The 18,694-nt window shown below is 35.6% G+C and overlaps 1 protein-coding gene across 3 annotated transcripts in view; it reads left to right on the top strand.

Annotated features, from left to right (window-relative positions):
- LOC119776139 (BMP/retinoic acid-inducible neural-specific protein 1-like) overlaps positions 1-16,461 on the top strand; it is a 137,097-nt gene extending 120,636 nt beyond the window's left edge. For all 3 annotated transcript variants that reach the window (XM_038274410.1, XM_038274411.1, XM_038274412.1), the window contains exons 6-7: positions 9,132-9,368; positions 16,235-16,461. In XM_038274410.1, coding sequence (XP_038130338.1) covers positions 9,132-9,368; positions 16,235-16,461 — 464 coding nt within the window. The remainder of the gene's footprint in view (positions 1-9,131; positions 9,369-16,234) is intronic.
- Positions 16,462-18,694: the final 2,233 nt, after the last annotated feature.

The following is an 18,694-nucleotide window of genomic DNA, read 5'->3' as shown; positions in this document are numbered from 1 at the left end:
TATACATCTTGTCTATTATCAACTTTATATTAGGTATTTAAAAAAGGTATATGAGGTATTTAAAAACATATTTATTAACATTTTCAGGAGTAACATACAACTGTGTGCTAGAAGTTAAAAGTTGCAATTTGTTTACATGTATTAATTCCATCAAGGAAAGATAAAAGGGCCTACACCCCCACAAGCCATTACCCTGTGAGGACCTTATCACCCCCAGTGTGGCTGTCATAAATTAGCACCAAAACAAAAGCAAACTAATTTGCCTCTTTCAATCTTCGACGCCTGCTTCTCTCTTTTCACTTTCTCCAGCCTCCTCAAGAGTCTCTCTTGGAAGAGCCATGAGCCTATCGTGGAAGATTTATGAATATGTTAGAATAGCCTGAGCCAACAGTTTTCAAAGTGGTAAAGTGAAAATAAATTAAACTGGCCCTGGCGAGTCATGCAGAGAGTGATGAATTAGTTACTCATTGCTATGTTCCTGAATGCATGTCCCTTTTTCAGAATGAAAAATGGTGTAAACAGTTTGGAAGAGTAAAACAAACAGAGAAATCAATTGGGTGTTTGTGTGATGGACTTTTTGAGGATTTGATGCACAAAATTATCAGTAAACAAAAAGTCTGGCTGTTAAAGAGTTATTCACTGAGGACATAATATTTGATGCATAACAAATATTGGATGAGGGAAGAAGTAAACTCCGGCATTTTTGTCTACTTACTATGTTTTTTTTTTTGTTGTTGCTTTAGCTCTTTGCTAAAGTGTTGTCTTATAAACACATTATATACATGTTAAAGCTTAGCCACACATCCTCTAGCAATGCAATGTTTTCAAGTTGAATGGCTTCACACCTTTCATGCATATATATATATATATATATATATATATATATATATATATATATATATATATATATATATATATATATATATATATATATATATATATATATATATATATATATATATATATTCATAGTATCCACTGACTAAAACTCTATTTGCAGACATTATTTACTTGGGTGTACCAATTTTAATTGAAAGGATTTGCTGCATCTGGCTTCCCTGCAATCTTCTCCGCCCTTTACATTGCCTCATCTCTCTGTGCGGTGCTCTATGAAGCATGTGCAGATCAGGCAATAAAAAAATTATAAATTTGGAACTCCAAATCACCTCGTTCTATGGTACTTCAGAATTTTTTAAATCCTTTATTATCTGAGTTTAAATTATCACCAGTTTTTGTTTGGAAAAGATCCTGAGCATCAAAATGTGTTTCTATCTGAAAGAGCTAAATCATAAAGCACACATTTTTGATCCTCGTTTAGCTGCAGGCTGCCAATTCTTCACCTGTCTCATTGTTTTCCAGTATATCCAGTATATAAAGTCAGTCTCAGCGAAATAGGAAACTTATTCACTTTTCAATGATTTTATATTCAGCTCAGATATGGCACTATGAAAGTTTTTTTTTTTTTTTTTTTTTTTTTTACGTAAAGTATGTAGGCATACCACCCTGATGCTTTTAACGATTTTGGGTGGCTTATTCTAAAGTTACCTAAATGGTAAGGTGATTAACTATGAATACAGATGCTTTTGTGATAGTTTCTATAAAATATTTTGCAAAGATATGCACTGCATATCAAAAAAATTTAATTTTTGTTTTTGTTTTTACTGGCTTTCAGCTCTAGTTTTAAGTGAAATTTCACATTAAATTTTTAAAAACTCTATACATTAAGATCAAAATACAGTATGAACTATACCTGTGCCAGGACTGTGTAAAGTTAAGCACTGTTAATTTTAATCAAAGTGTGAAGATAAACAATATTTCTGTTTAGGGATGTGTGATATGTTTTCAGTGATAAATCAAGGCTTTTGATCTGAGATGTGCATAAAGCACACAGTGACACTTTGAGGACAGCTGTGTCTTTTAGCTGAAATGGAAATGTCAGAGCTTGTCATATGTCTCCCCTCCCCCCTCTCTGTGCTTCTTGTAAAACGTGTGATTTCTGCAAGAGCTCATGAAGGCTGTAGATCTATGCGTGTGCATGTGGGTGTATGGTTTCAGCCTGTGTTCCTATTGTGAGACAAGTACAATAATCTTGCCAGTCGAGGTCTACTGCTACTGCTGTGCAGGGACACATGGCAACACATGACGGAACAGCTTGAGCACTGAATGAGCAGCCAAAGGCAATCATATTTCCCACTATTCACCAACGCCTTGTTTTTCAATACAGCTAATATTGCATCACACTATAATTTCTGAATTCACCATTACTGTAATCAACTTGGAACCTGCATTAGTGTCCACAAATGCAAAAATTGGATTTGCTCTATAGCACGGCAGCATATTTTGAAGAGAGAAATGCTAGTAATCTTTAATTCATTTTTACTTTGACTCAAAATGTCTTTCTTGATTTTCTAGGTGCAAAATATCTGGTAACACAGTAATTCAGCACCATGGAGGGCTCATTTACCTCTCAACTGTTCCTACTCTTTGCAATAACACTTGTTCCAGAATGCAATTTCAGGATTTTCTTTTTCATATGACAAACACAGTAAACTGAAAGCCAAAACTATTTTCTAGGTAATTGATGTTCTTACTGCGACTGCCACACCTGTAAGAGGAATATAAAAGAAAATATAAGATTGTCTTCTTAAAAACAAAAGAAGTGCAGTGTACGAGTTTTAAACCAAATCTAATTTTATTGCAGTATGCTTCAAATTTTAATTGAATAAGGAATAGCTAAATAACTGTTTGTTTTTTTAGCCCTATATAAATACAGCATATTCTGTAAAGGCACAATAACAATAGTATTATGAGTACGAAGGTACAGAGCAGACAGGGACATTCAAGGGGGTATAACAAAGCAGGGTTATGTTATAAAACAGTATCCAAACTTTTTAACATCTCACACAGCACTGTTTAATCCATCATATAAAAACGGAAAGAGTGCTCCACACCTGCAAGGCAACGAAAACATAGTCATGCACAGAAATTGACAGGGAGGGCAATGAGACCATTAATCAAACAAGCAATCAAGAGGCCATTACTAACTCTGGAGGGCTGCAGATATCAGATTTCTTTTTCTAATCAACAGCTTTTAATTCAGCACTCCACAAATCTGACCATTAAAAAGAGAGAAGTTGTTGAAAGCAAGGACTGTTGTTTGTCATTTTCCACAAGCCTTTTAGAGGACATGTGTGGGTGGGTATAGACCTGCTGCAGGTGGGATAATATCTGCCTTTGGGAGGCCATAAAGTCTAGGGTATTTCCCATGTTCTAGTAGTTCAGTCCTTCTGTACTGGATTAAAGGACACATATTGTGTTATTAAATTCCTTCCTTTAAATCCTTCAGATGGGGTCCATAAAAAGTAAATCGACAATGCTTTTAGTCAGAAAAATGCCATTATTATAGTTCTTCAGATGTCAATTTTACTGACTTTCTAAGGTGCATTTTTCTGCATCTAGTTTTTCTGCTGTCTATTTAAAGCTGAAGTCTGTAAGTTTTTAAAAATCACTTTTTTGTCATATTGGCTAAAACTGTCCCTATGCCCAGACAGCAGTACATGTGATATGTAACCTGTGAAAAAAACTGCTTCAATTGGTCCCGCCTACTGCCTGTATTTCAATCTGGAAAGAATAATTCGGGACGAGTCAAAACAACCAATCACAGCCAGAGGAGCGTCTGATGGAGTGTCAATCACAGCTCACCCCCCCTTCTGGTCGCATGCGGTAGCCGTGCAGATGCTGTGAGAGGGGTGGAGCTTGGAGGTGGGGCATGAGTGAAGCAGAGAGGGTGGGGGAGTGGCGTGAAACCTGTTTTTCTTCAAATTTTCAGTCGAAGTCTGCTCTCTTCTCAATGTTACAGACTGCAGCTTTAAATACTAATTAAGTACTTCATCTTCACCCCCCCTCCAGGTTGTGAAGCACTCCTCCTCAAATAGCCACAATAGTATTTTGATAATAATATCTGCCTGTACAGTGTCCTTGGGTGTTGTGATAAGGCGCTTTCAAATAAAATGTATTATTATTATTATTAATAAGTGGACGAGAAAAATTACAGTGCACAATAATTATCTGTTTTATTATAAATTAAAAGAGTTCATCAGCAGATTCTAGATTCTAACCAAGAGTGAGTGGAGAATTAAAGAAAAATATAAAGTTTGAAACAACCATGTGTTTTACCTTTGTAGGCTACATTAGAAAAAAAATTATAATTCTTAAACAATACCAGAAAAAAACAAACAAACAAAAAATAGGTAATTTATAGTAGTGGCAAGCTGTAATCCTATTACGAATGTTACTTAAGATAAACTCAAATGACATGGCATATACCTTTTCAAATATAACAGCTACCACAATATGTATGCACACTAACTTCCTAAAGACTTTTAATAATGCTTGATAATCTCCAAAATGTTTTTAATTTGATCTGTTTTCTATATGTGCAGTCTTCATGAACGCATCTTTTGTACAAGACATCAACATATGTAATGAGTTCGGTAATGCAAGTGCTAAGAGCATTACTGAATTAATTTGGATCCCATGCTCCCCAGAACTAAAATAACAATCAAACAGAAATGTTTGTGTAAAATTTTTGTTCAAATTACACAGTAGGGTTAAGTCTGTCAAGACATAAAAGCAAGTGCAAATCACATAAAAAAGGCACAATGCAATGTTATTTAAATAGTAGCCAGTAAGTTACAGTAACACGTCAATAGTAGATGTTGTTGTAATTTTACATAATGATCTGCAGCTTACCACTTACTTGTGTCCATCATTTCCATAGAGAGAAGTAACTGACCCTTCGAACAGATGATAATTATTCTGATGGCGGGCTCACACTGAATGCTATGCATCTACAGCTTTGACATGCTGCAAAAAGTCACTCACACAGAATGCTTCAACCAGGCTAGCCCAGCGTCGGCTCTAGCTGCAAAAACAGCGGTTAAGAGAAAAGAAATTCAAGTGGAGATCTAAAACAAAACTTGTTATCTGGTCATAAATACACATTTCCATCCTCAAATTGCGTTGTACTTCTGTTTTGCTGTTTTCCCAATTTTAATTAGTGTAGGTTGTAGGATTAATTGTATTCTGAAATAGAACAGAATTCTTTTCTGTGTGATGCCCAGTGTTTCCTTGTTGACTTGAAACTGTTGTAATGTTGTAATGTATTGTATGTGGACATATACTAATAACAATACATAATAGAGAATAGAACTAAACTTAACAGACTGAAATACATGACCCGATTGTCATTGAAATAGATAGCTAGACCAAGAGGGACTACTTCAAATATTTTTGGACTTTTAGAGATTTTAAGTACACCATGTATTAAATAGCTAAAAAAAAAAATAGATTTTTTATGATATGCATTCTTTAACGCTTTGAAGGGTGAAAACATCAATAAGAACACAAAGATGTGCATATATATGCAGACACCTGTGCCACCATCTTGCCAACTTTGGTGTACTGAATGATAATTGCAAGGCATGCATTTCAACATTTATAATGTAGAAAAAAACAAAACTAAAAAAATATAAAAACAGCAAAACTTTATATTAATGCATTACTCTTTGATTATTCATCATATAAAGTCACAAGTACATTTACACAACGCAAAAAATGTCCAAAGGGTTCAGGTGCTTTTGTAAGGTGCTGCATATATTATATTTCTTTTATTCCACTTTCTCAAAAACATTTTTTTTCTGTGTGTAAATATTTGAAACAATTCCTAAAACTAAGTTGGTGAATTTGGCCACAAAACTTCCTCTTCCAAATGAAAACGCAAATAACCCTAATACAAAATTATGAGTCAACAGTCCTGTTTGACAACACAAGCTTCTCCTTACTCAAGTGCTTACAGCACTTATGATAATCTGCGATAATCTACCCTGTACTGACACACAAGCACATTATCTGTCTGAATGCTAAGTGCAGCTCATTCTGAACTTTAAAAAATGCTAACATATTCTGAGAGCTGAGAACAGCTCCCGTGGAACATGTTATCCTCTGTCAGGCCCAACACACACAGGAGCTGTTAGACACCTCACAATCTATGCAAAAAAATGAAAAGTGGATAAATAGCTTCCTCAGCTACACTTCTGCCTCATAGGTACAGAAAAGGAGTCGGTGTGTGAAAACTGACTAAGCAGCAACACTTAAAACTATATGCCCCTTTCACATCAGGTATATATTATCAACACAAAAGCCTGAGCAACCATGAACTTAGGAGTCTTTTTGTCCAGGGCTCTTTGGAATGGTATCATAGCTGCAACAATAACCTCCTGTGGGTAATTTAATGCCCCCATTGAGGTAACGCACTTTATTGCACCACTGGATTAAGTAATGATTATTTTGTGAAATTGCAGCCACACAATGGTCAATTAATCTTTAATGAAACTGTAACTTATGAGGCGGAGCGTGGCATTCCAGTAAGTAGGCAACTGCTTGCCAAAGCAGTTACAAGCCTCAGTTGTGGCCTACACTCCCTATCTATCACTTTATTAGAAAATAAGCACACATGAAAGAGACATACCGGTAGTGTCACAACCGTAGTCTTTATCAGGTTTTTGGGCCTATATTGTATCCCTCAAAATATGGGAAGCAAAAAATATCTACTTATAAGCAATGTGACTATGTGCCATTTGTAGTGGTATTTATTCAAAGCAAGCTAGGCATCTGTATTGAAGAGAATTATTTGCACCAACAGAGCATGAAGTTGGAGGTTATCAAATAGCTGCAGAGCTGTTGCAATATGTACCTTTCATTTCATCATCTCCTCTTAAATGATGATAATTTTAACGTCATATACTCCAATATCTAGTGTTTCCACCTAACACATAACTGACTCATAAGCCAATAAACTCGCTTTATGGTCCAATCATTTTCAATTTTGTCACGTGTTATTGCAATAGTCTAGAAAGGCTTGCTTAGTCATAAAGATAAATGTTTTTATATCTGATGTCTTTCTCTTTTCTTTTGGAGCCTGTGGTCTCGTATTCTTTTGCTCATTTTGACAATGTGCTAACATATGTTGATGGATTTACTTTTATTACGTGACATCATTTCTGCATAGGAGCAAGGAAGGGAACCAAGGACTTACATTTTTCAATAACTGAATGCACATTCAGTATGAGAAAATGTTGGGAGTGAGCAGAACAGGTTGAAGAAACAGGAATGAAGAGAGTGATTGATGGAGTGAATGGGAGCCAAAGGATGATTGGGGGAGTCAGGGGGCACATGGATGTGTGTGGCAGGAGTAGTAGTGAGTGTAATGAAGTAAGACAGTAGAAGATGTGTACAAAGACAGAGTGAGAGGCAAAGAGAGGCACAAAGGAAGAGAATGGACAGAAACATAGAGAGAACAGGAGAGTGGAAAACAATAGATTGCTAGACTGATAGAGCTGAGCTGAATGTCAGAATCTCAAATGGTTGCGTCTACAATCTTTCAGCACTAAGAGACCAATATAAAAAAACATATTGTGTTGATATGGCTGGGGTATGAGACACAGTTAGACTGGGAAAAAAGGGGGGGTTGGGGGGCACTGAGGCAATCGGTGTTATTGTGCAGGCGGCCGCTGGCACCAGCACTGTCAGGGAGCAGCGTTGATCCGTGAACTTGCCATCTGGATTTTCCCACAAATCACATTAAAGTTTCAAGCCCAGGAATACATCAAGCTAAATGAATATTGGATCTAGACAAGCCTGATGGAGAAAAAGCCCTGGGCAACCGAACTCTTTTGTGGTCAGACATGATCTATCTATCCTCTTTACTTGCTTCATCCCTGCTTCCTTCTGTTCCCTTTATCACTGATGGACAGGGTTTGCTTATGAGGTGTGGGGAATAAAAGAGATTATGCAAAAACAGGTATACATTATAAGATGGCTTTTCATTTAGCAAAATCTAGGACTATGTTTGGGTAATTGCAAGAGGAAGAATTACTTTTTCGGGTAGCCTGTTATCTGTTTTCATAAAGCATCTTTAGATATGTGTTTCCTTAAATTTATTTTTTTTAAACCAACACAAAACATTTCCCCATGAAAAGCTAAAACATTATTTCACAGACTGTCATTATGATGATGACTGTTGAAGTGTTCTGTTTCAGATCCAAACCATTAAGGCTTTCATCTGTTTTTGAATTACCCACAGTTATGTTCAGCATTTGTTGTGAGTGAAAATAAGGAGGATTAATTGCTGCATGCAAATGCATAATTAGATACCATTTGACTCCTTGACAACACCCTGAAAATGATTCATGTGTACAATATGAAATTGTATGCCTACTTTCCCTTTAATTTTAGCCACATTAAGTTAACTTTGCATAAATGTATTCCGCCTTTCACCCAAAGGAAAAAAAATAAATGTGAGCATGAAGAATAACATAATTATTCATCATTCAATAACATGTTTTGACCTGGTTCCGGTTGCATATGTTTTGTGCTGAAGCACAGTTTGTGTTCAAGTAAAAGCTATTAAGAAAATATGGTCTTGCCAAGATGTCATTTCATATTAGAAGGAAAAATCTATTTAATAATTTTTCCAGTGCAGTGGCTTGTGGAGTTAGTGTTCTTTTTTTTTTTTTACTCAAGAGAAAGCCTGCACTCTAAGAGGCCAAAGCTTTAGTTCTGTGAGATTCCCAAAGGGAGATATCGGCTGGGATGGATTTCTCAGAATTATAGTCTCTCGGTGATAGTGAAGAACCAGTTGAACTCTAAATCTCTTAAAAAGCTATATCACAAATGATGTTATATTTTCATTGTTTACATTTGCAATTCCTGTTAAATTGTTTTACTGGCATGTTTTGCAGCTTGCATTCAGTTGCACTTTGAATACAACTCAAAATATAGAAGGGTTGATGGAAATATTTAGAACTTGTTATTTGTTTTAATTACAAAAGGGTGAGAAACTTATTTTAAATGAATTTGGTTTAAAAAGAATCAAAAACAGTATTTTTAATCATATCCCCCAGCCTTAATTTAGATAGAACAAAATTATATGTATCAAACTATTTTGGCTGTTTTTGCTTGTTTTGGATTTGCTTTATTTTTCTTAATTATTGATCTAATGTATTTGCCAATATAATTACTGTTTCATGTTACATTCTCATGTTCCAAACTATAATTTTCTTCTGTTTCAGGCCTTCAGGTCATATTCCCAGAATACCTGCAGGAGAAATTTGTCCAGTCAGCTCTGAGCTACATCATGTGCAATGGAGAGGGGGAGTATGTGTGCCACAACAACCAATGCATCTGTCAGTGCGCTGACGATTATCCCCAGTGCAACTGTCCCATCACTGACATCCAGATCATGGAAAACACCCTACTGGTGATGTCTGAGTCCTGGGCAAGCTCTTATAAAGATTTTGAAAGCTCTGGTAAGCTGAAAACTCTATGAACATCTCTATGCTCCTCATTTTGTTTAATATAAGTAAATTAAACATTAATATGACTTGGACTGGTTCCTAGTAAAAACTGCTCACAGAAAATATACATTTTAATTCTTTCAAATAGAAAAATCAGCATCATTTAGACCAAAAGTCAGGGATTTGCGGACCAGGGTCCGGATTCTGACCCACGTGCTGAATAATCCGGACCCAACCTGATTAAAAATATTTTTAAATGCATGTTGTGTGACGACAATGTTTAAATGTTTGTATGGTAAAGCCATTCGGAGTGTCCGGTACCAGCCAGCACTTGATACAAATTAGCCAATGAGCTGCTGTCAGTCTGGGTCGCTGCTGCTACGTACTTTTAGACACAGCAGGCAAACCTGTGGCAAGCCGGGCGATTGGAAAAAAAACGTGAAATGGTGTGCTCAAAGGTGACCCTGCATATTTTGAGTATGACTGGCTCATACTCCGGTGAAGCAGGATTCTCCACCATGAACATATTGAAAAATAAATATTGATCCAAGCTCAAAATGACCACCTTGATATGTGCTTGAGAATGGCTTTATCGCCAATCAAACCCAGGTTAAAAGCTTTGCAGGTCAGCGTAAAGCCCACTTCTCTTATTAAGCCATAAAAAAAACAAAAAAACAAAAATGGTCGGTTCAGGTGTTTTATAAAATAAACTGTGTCAGGAAATTGTCGATATACCAAACTGAAAGAACAATTTAAATTTTAAAATGGAATTTTTTTTTATTTTTGTATATTTTTTTATTAAAAAAATGTGTGTATAACATGGATGCATAAACACCTGTATTTTATTTTAGTGTTAAATGCTGTTTAAAGCAACAGGTTATAATTAAAAATGTCTCTGGACCTTTACTGATTTTCTCTATTTGGACCCCAGTGATGTTTAATTGGTAACCACTCATTTAAACCATAAATATGGAAATATGAAAAAAAAGGTTAATTAATATATATGAAGCCTATAAAGAGGCTGTAGATTGTTAATCTTTATTCTCTGTTGTATTGTGACAATATTTACTAGATTTGTCAGTTGTTTCAACATTGTATCTATTATATATAGATCTACAAGTTTAGAGAAAGGATGATCTGTACTGGACTTGATTCATACATTTCCTGATAATTCTATCAAGAGCTAAGATCTTTAATAGATTAAATTCACTCGCTTTGAAGACAGCTGCAGCTGTTGCCCTGCCTGGCTGTGTGGGCTGAGGCTAACTGATATTCCATCTGCTGCTTGGGCTCGACCTATTGTGATATTTGTTTGTATATAAAAATGCAAAGCTTTTGCAGCAATTCATTTATAAAATCGTTCAATAATAATATACAGTGATAATGACACTTTTTTATTGGCTTTAGAGGTTTTATTGATTTTATAAAGCAACTGTTAGATATGCCAGACATGCCACCAGAACCAAGGGAGTAGCCCGGTTTCTCCAGGGACAAGCCTTATGTGCCAGTTCGCAGTCCATGCTAAGTTCTGCATACTGTTTCTGAAAGTATGACCTTAAGTGTCTCATCATCCATTATAACAAAAATGTGCACAAAAGGTTTTGCTGTATTCACATGTCATGTTATGGTTATCACAGTAATTACAGCTAAAGTCTGTCTCAGATGGCCTCAGCAGGACTTTCTGAGATACAAGTTAGCAGAGTAGGGAGTGTACTTGCCTATCTAACAACAATTATTACTGCCAAGCACCCTTCTAAACTTAGGAAACAATTCTGCTTTCTTCTGGCAATCTGTGACTGTGGCTGAAAGCATAAGTAATCTCTTAGTAATGTGCAACTTACTACAAGGAAGTGCTTTATTTTGGCAAGGTGATACAGAAGTAATCTGGGAAAATTGTAATATTTTCTAAGTATAGATATTTCAAAATATATATAATGATATGATAATGAAACAAACTCTTTATATCTTCTGTGCATAATAGAACTACACAGAGCTGAGCTCAGCTTTATGAATGCGTTTGAAGCATGAATGTCACTCAAAGTGCTCAACAGTTCAAGTCACACCAACTGATAAATTCAAAAACAGGAAAATACAGCATGTGTTTATCAATAATTACAAATTTTGTTGGAGAGCAGCTTTATTAATACATAGATACTGGTTGGTACTTCTGATAAAGCTGTGAAAAAATCCTTTGAATGAATAAGTTTTACTGCAGTGGAAGAAACTAGCACCTTTTTTGTGAGTTAAGTGAGACACTTCTATGTAATAATTGGTTTTAAACATATTTAGTGATACCATAAAGCAGTCCATTTAGAATAAATATATCTTGCATTGCTTTTTTATGTTTACCAGAATGTTAAGGGACTTTGAATCCATAAAGTAGCATTTTTATTTTTTTGATAGAAATATTGTATGGCACAGGAGATCATTTCTCTTATTTGCTAGGTTGAATAAAGACCAATATTTGTCCTGCCAGGTACACATAATGGAAGGAGTGTCACGGGAGGTAAAAAACAAAACAAAACAAAAACACCTTTTTATTTTAGCAGCTTTCACAGAAAGGGGACAAAGTGTCTATAATAACTACTAAAAAAATGTTAACCCACCAACCAGTTGTTTGCTAGGTCTGCTAATAAAACTGAGTACTGCAATGTAGCGAAGCATCTTTGGCCCATTGCTAAGTATAGTGCATGTTTTGTGATGCCATTGGCTTGTTACTCTTCTAGATGCCCTGAAAATGTTAAGTTATTTTAATGACATCCCTTATTTGAAATGAAAATACATAAGAAAAACGTATCTGTTGCCCTCCAAAAACCCAGTAAAAAAACTAAGGTAATCGTTTACGGCCAAACCAACACAGAGTCCCAAAACTTTAATCATATAGAAACCTTGATTATTTGGTTATGCAAAAACCCAGGATAGAGGATGATCTCACTGGGGTCACCAGTGTAATGACCAAAGGCACAAGGTAGCCCCGAGCAAAATTTTAACATTTTAAAACTTACCAATTAGCTGCATCCTTTTTTATTTTTATTTTTTTTGGTTGCTTAGTTTTTATCACAGTTGTATTTATATAGATTTCAAAATGGTAACAGTAAAAAAAAACAGTAACAAGTGTCTTATCAAAGAAGTTGAAATTATCTCCTATTCTTTTAATTCAATGGTCAGTAACAATAGTCCATTGTATGACTTGGTACCCATGAAGCATCTAATCTGTAGAAACTAGGGAGGAATAGGCTCCTCCCTCTGTATGCTCCTACATTGTGTACGTCAGTGTCTGAACGTCTAGTGGATGAAAAAGTAGTGGACTGGAAATTTCCTACAATGCACCTTGAAGGCAGTGATCATCAATGGTCACTAAATAAGCAGATCTATCCCAGATTGCTTTGTGAGAGCTCTCCTCACAATACATCATGGTAGTGGTGACTAATAACCAAGATGTCACAGGCACCGTGTGGGGAGGCAGAGTTATGTGACCAACGGGGAGAAAAAAAGTAGTGATATATAGTGATATATTGTGATTAAGGAATTTAGGGGTTAGGGCGGACGTTTGGACACAATAAGTGCAGTCCATTGACAATTCACAACACTTGAACTTTTCAACCTTTTTGTCAAATTTTAGGCTTCAAACATAAATATATGAAATTGTAATTTTTTTGTGAAGAATCAAAAACATGTGGGACACAGCAATGAAGTGGAGAAAAATGTATTGGGTATTTTAAACTTTTTTAACAAATAAAAAATTGAAATATAGGACGTGCAAAATTAATAATCGGCCCCTTTACTTTCAGTGGAGCAAAATCTCTCCAGGAGTAAAGAGAGGATCTCTGAATGATCCAAAATTGACCAAAATTACTGATAATGATAAATAGAATCCACCTGTTTGTAATCAAAGCTCCGTATAAATGCATGTACTCTGTGATCGTCTCAGAGGTCTGTTTAAAGTACTGAATTTTGCTCATTCTTCCTGCAAAACAGATGGAGCTCAGTGAGGTTGGATAGAAAATGTTTGTGAACAGCAGTTTTTAGTTCTTTCCACAGATTCCCGACTGGATTCAGGTCTCCTTTGTGGCTTATGGAAAACTTTAAACAAAACTTTTTTATGGATATCTTTAAGAAATTACTTTCTTCCATAAAGGCCAGATTTGTTAAGTATACAACTTATTGTTGTTCTTTGGACAGAGTCTCCCTCAACTGTAGATCTCTGCAGTTTACCCAGTGCAATCATGGGCCTCTTGGCTGCATCTCTGATCAGTCTTCTTCTTGTTTGAGGTAAAAATATAATGTTCTTGCCAAAAATGACCTTAAAATGCGCTTTTATAGAACAACAGAAAATTGAACTTTTAACTTAATGCTCTGAGCGCTGTGAGCACTCCACTGAAGGCTCCTGCTGCGGTGCATGCTTGGACAGCTGTTAATCTTGACAACGGACAAGTCTGCTCTGATGCATACTCGGTTAAGAGGGAGGGGCAGGAACAACATCTGGGGACTTGTTGATTATTCACAAAAAATGACAATTTAATATATGTATGTTTGAACCATGACATTTGGCAAAAGGTGCAAAAGTTCAATGGGGCTGAATACTTTCACAAGGTACTATATTAACAGCAGGATTACTACTACTAATAATAATAAAAACATGTTGTGAAGAAAAAAATAATTTATTGAAATGTGTCTTGTTCTCCAACTATATACATAAACTTTAGGATTATATTTTTTTTAATTTGTTAGGGTCAGGGTGAATATTATTTTTTTTTTCTTTACATTTCTGTCCTATTAGGCGTCATCTGACCGGTTTAAAAACTTGCAGTTAAAAAAATTTCTAATGGTTCTGAGCAAAACATGGTTAAAGTTAGTTTGCGGTAAACTTTGTGTGTTGTAATCTTCAGACATGGGGTGCTACAGTCTACATGGTGGTTCTTATCAGAACCACCATGTAGACTGTTTGGTTGCTCTATGAAGAAATCTAATCCTTGAAATATTTGAAGCTCGAATAAAAGATGTGTCGCATTATTGAATTTCTACTGAAATATAACTGATAATAGAGCTTTTTTTCCTGTTAGAAAGAACTCTCAATGCTATGTGCTGCTGCTTGTCAGATTTTTCTAGGAAAGAATTAAAGACTATTTATGTCATCTATGAAGGCTAGGAAGAGGTCTGTGGTAGGTTCAAAACAGGGGAGGAGATGGATCCTGGCTCCTTTGAAGAAAAAAGGGAATTTGAGTTCTGACATGCCAGGAAGGAGGGAGGAGGAATCACTGACATTTTGCAGCTCTGGCTGAAAAGGAGTTCTTAACTCTGGTTAATACTGTTAAATGTCTTGAGAACAGCTGAAAAAGGGCATTGCCATGGTTTGCAGGTGTGTTTCCTAAAAAATAGAATTTGCTATGAGTGTGCCAAAGTCCATTGCGGTCTGCTATGTGCTAAACATTAGTGTGTATATTTGTCTTTCAGTTTTATAGCTTTGCATCACAGGTATTGTAATAGCTCAATGATATGGCACCCCAGCTGTTCTTGCTCTGCTTTATTTCATTCATAAATTTTTGGGGGTATTGTTAAGTAGAACTCTAGAATGTTAATGTCTTGATTTTCCAGTATTCTCAAGTACATTTATATGGACAAAAATCTGCTTCACTAAACTGTTCAATTTTTATTATTTCAGAATTGTATTACCTCTGTCAGCATTTTAAAGCACAGCATTGTGAAGTAGGTATTTAATTCCTTAATTATTTCATTTTGGAATTATACAAATTTAAATTCATTACGGAATTAAATTGTTCTTTTAGTTTTATTCACTAATATTGCAAAAACATTTTTAAGCTATTGCTGCTAAGACACGAAGCTAGCTTTAAAAAAAAAAAAAAAACAATGGTCTCGGGGAGAACAAGGAAATAGTATCCCTGTCTATATGACAGAAACAAGATTCCCAATGCTGGTTGAAATACAGTAAATGTTTGAGCAGTAATCTCAGTGCCTAAAGCTCTAAGAAAGGATAATTACTACTTCCAGTCTTACTTTCTGCAGTTGGACAACAAAATAATATTAAACATTTAAACATAACCTAAGTTAAGGCTGGTGGGAACTTGAAAAAAATGGAACAAGTGATTTTATTCACTGGTTATAAATACAGTGTCAGGAAATATTAATTGTTTCTTTTTTTGTAATTTCTTTTTCTTTCTTTTTATTATTATTATTATTATTATTTTTTATTTTTTTTGCACATCTAAAAATTCCAATCCAGTACACAGTTTTCCAGCCAGACCCAGAGTAAAGTGGTATCTGGCATGTTGGTTTTAAAAGTGGCATATTACCCTTATATGCTAGCTTTAGAAATGGTATACCAGTAAAACTGAAATATATAATAAATTAAAACAGAACTGAGTATATGGGGGAAAAAAAGTATATGTGGTTCTAAAGTGTGTGTGTGTTTTAAACCCAAATGGTAAGTTAGTAGAGAACATGGGTTCATGAAACACAAGGACATTTTAAAAATTAATAACATGAACTCTCCTAGTGGTAAATTTTGACACAATACCTAGCTTATTTTATCATCCCAGTCCCTACACCTAAATACTATAGAAAACATGTAGGGTTACCTAAAGAATACAATAACTACAATATGACCAGTGACTTGGAACTTTCCTGAGAGATTAACTTTTTGATGTGAACGGTTGTAATCAAATGCCTCTTATTGAAAAAGTAGAAATAATCTGTAAGAAGTAATAACAGTGCAGGTTCAAATGTTTGAATTAAAATGTGTGTTTTTTCTAAAGTTTTCTGTCATAGAATTTATCTTCACCTGGATTTAAAGTACTTTGGCATTTTATTTCCTGACTTTACCTTTTGTTCATACTTTTTGTCCATCCATGCTTTTGTAGATGAGTTCAAGTCGTTCCTGAAGAGACTCCCATCCACTCACTTTTTGCCCATCAGTAGTGTGCATCTCCTTTGGGGCAGCGACTGGGACCTGCAGGCACGTTACAGACTCCTTCAGAGTTCCCTGGAGATCCAACGGCTCAAGATCCAACGAACCGCCCGCAAGCTATTTAGCCTCAGCATCCGTTGTCTACACAATCCCAGCCACCACATGCCAAGAGAAAGGTAACTAATTATATGACACTCATGCAAAATTTCTATACCAAAGACCTAGTGTTCTTTTGTGTCTTATAAAAAAATAGATGCTGTATCTTCCTTAAAGATGGGGAATAGACATGCAAATTCTAATATAATTTTATTTTAAGGCTATGGTTTTGCTTTATATCAAGTTAATGTAGTACTGAGACTTGCACATGGACTAAAGTGCTGTAGCACACTCTTGTTATTTCACTTAGCAGTCTGAAAAGAAAATGTAGCTGTGGGAGTTTTCTTGTTAGGTCATTGCACACATCTGTCACCACGTACTGCAGCTGCAGCTTAAGAGCCTAGCTCTTGATGTGCCATAGTGTCAGCACTGCAGGAACTGCCAGGACTTTCCTCAATCTGCTCCCACAAATCAGAAAACACAATGCAAAGACACTTCAAAACTGGGGGTGCCACATCAAATGCCACCAAAAACGGTTCCCTGTTAGTAATGCCACAATGTAAATGGAAAAAAAATCTGTAAATTATTAATTGAAGTAGGATGAAAATCAGCCATTGTTTTCTGTCCCTGACAGAAAGGATCACACCCACATTTATGTGTGAGAGAGTTGGCATGGGGTCTGTTCTGAAGTGTTATCAAAGAACTGCAGTATGTGCTTCCTCTTCCATGGAGTAAACATTGAGAGTGCCTGATGGCACAGGAAATAAGAGCAGCTTGTTTATTTGTTTGCCTACGTGAAGCAGCTTTGCATCAGATGGCAGAGTTTTTTGATTTCATCACATATATTTAAGGTCTCAGTTTAAGGAGGGGAGTCGCTGTCGTGCACAATGTGATTTTCCCTCAACCTCAAACTCCCTGTGTTTATTTATCATTGTTTATTTTGGATAAAAGATGTTTAAACATTTATGATTTTGTTTCAAAGATGCAAAGCTAAATGCTGTGTAAGGGCTTTTACTTCTCTTCACCTACTTTGTGAGTCTAGCCTGGCAGTCAGTCTTACTGAAATAAACTGTTCTCCTAATAAAGACTTCAATCTTACCTCTGGAGACTTTAACAGGTAGCCAAAATGAGTAAATGTGACCTAAGCTGACCGAGTACATATCAGCAGAGTAAACAGTGCCATGTAAATGTATTTACATCCCTTAAACTTTTTACAGTTTGTCATTTATTGGCCATGCATTTTAGTGTGTTTGTGCAGTACATAACAAGAATGTTTATAAACTGAAATGTGAAGTTCAAGGAAATTGTATTAAGTGTCTCTAAAAACAGTTAAAGGCCCAAAACTCATTATTATAAATAATATAAATAAAAGGTGCTGCTTTTATCTGTAGCAGTGTATCTCCTAATGTTATATAACAGACACCTAACTGAACTTCTGTGGAGCGTTTTTTGTAAAAAAGGTGAAGTAAAAAAAAAAGCTATTTAACCACAGCAAAAAGGGAAAAAAAACTTATATGATCACTGAGAAACACTGAGAGAGAATGACAGGGACAAAAAAAACAACATAGAAGTCTATAGTTTTTAAGGTGCTGATGATGATTAGACTACTGAATCTAGATGACAAAAAAAGATCATTTTAAAACAATGTATTGGGATTGCTGGGAAAATTCAAGACTGAATGTAGTAAGGAAGAGAAGAGGTTCTCCTATGCAAGTGAAGGACACGTGTAAATGGCTCCCTTTGTACAGGCTTAAAAGCCACTCAAAGAGGAAGAAGTCATTACTGCAACCATGACTTGAAATAGCCACAATAAATTATTTATTTTTTTGCTTCAGGAACAATTAAATACCTTACAGACATGCACTTAAATAACAAATGTATGACTATACTGACACAATATCTGCCATGAAGTAGAATTGGTCATCCAACTGGATGATGCCCCAATAAGACTGCTGAATCAGCTGGCCTCAGAAGCAAAGGGTTTGCTTCCTACCTATGGCCTAACGTTGCATGAAAGCTGAATTGTTGTTAAAATTCTGCATTCAGAAATACATCAGAATCCATCTTGTCCCAGTCCCGCCATTACAGTTTAAGAGCCGACTCAGTAGGCATTGGCCATTCATGTTGCGTTATTATTGTTTAAGGCTGGATATACAGCTGTGATGAAAACTAGTGTTGCTCAGACCAAAATAAACATGGCACCTGTTACCAAATCTGTTTTTCTTTCTGTTTAGAATCCCTGATTTTATATTTGACAATAGAACAGGAAAATAAGTGATTATTATTTATTTATTTTTTTTTATGTCTAAATGCCAAA

This window comes from Cyprinodon tularosa, unplaced genomic scaffold, assembly GCF_016077235.1.
Source record: "Cyprinodon tularosa strain WSP-4 unplaced genomic scaffold, ASM1607723v1 ctg912, whole genome shotgun sequence".
Lineage (NCBI taxonomy): Eukaryota > Metazoa > Chordata > Actinopteri > Cyprinodontiformes > Cyprinodontidae > Cyprinodon > Cyprinodon tularosa.
Note: the sequence above shows the minus strand (reverse complement) of the source record. Positions and strands in the feature narration are given on the sequence as shown.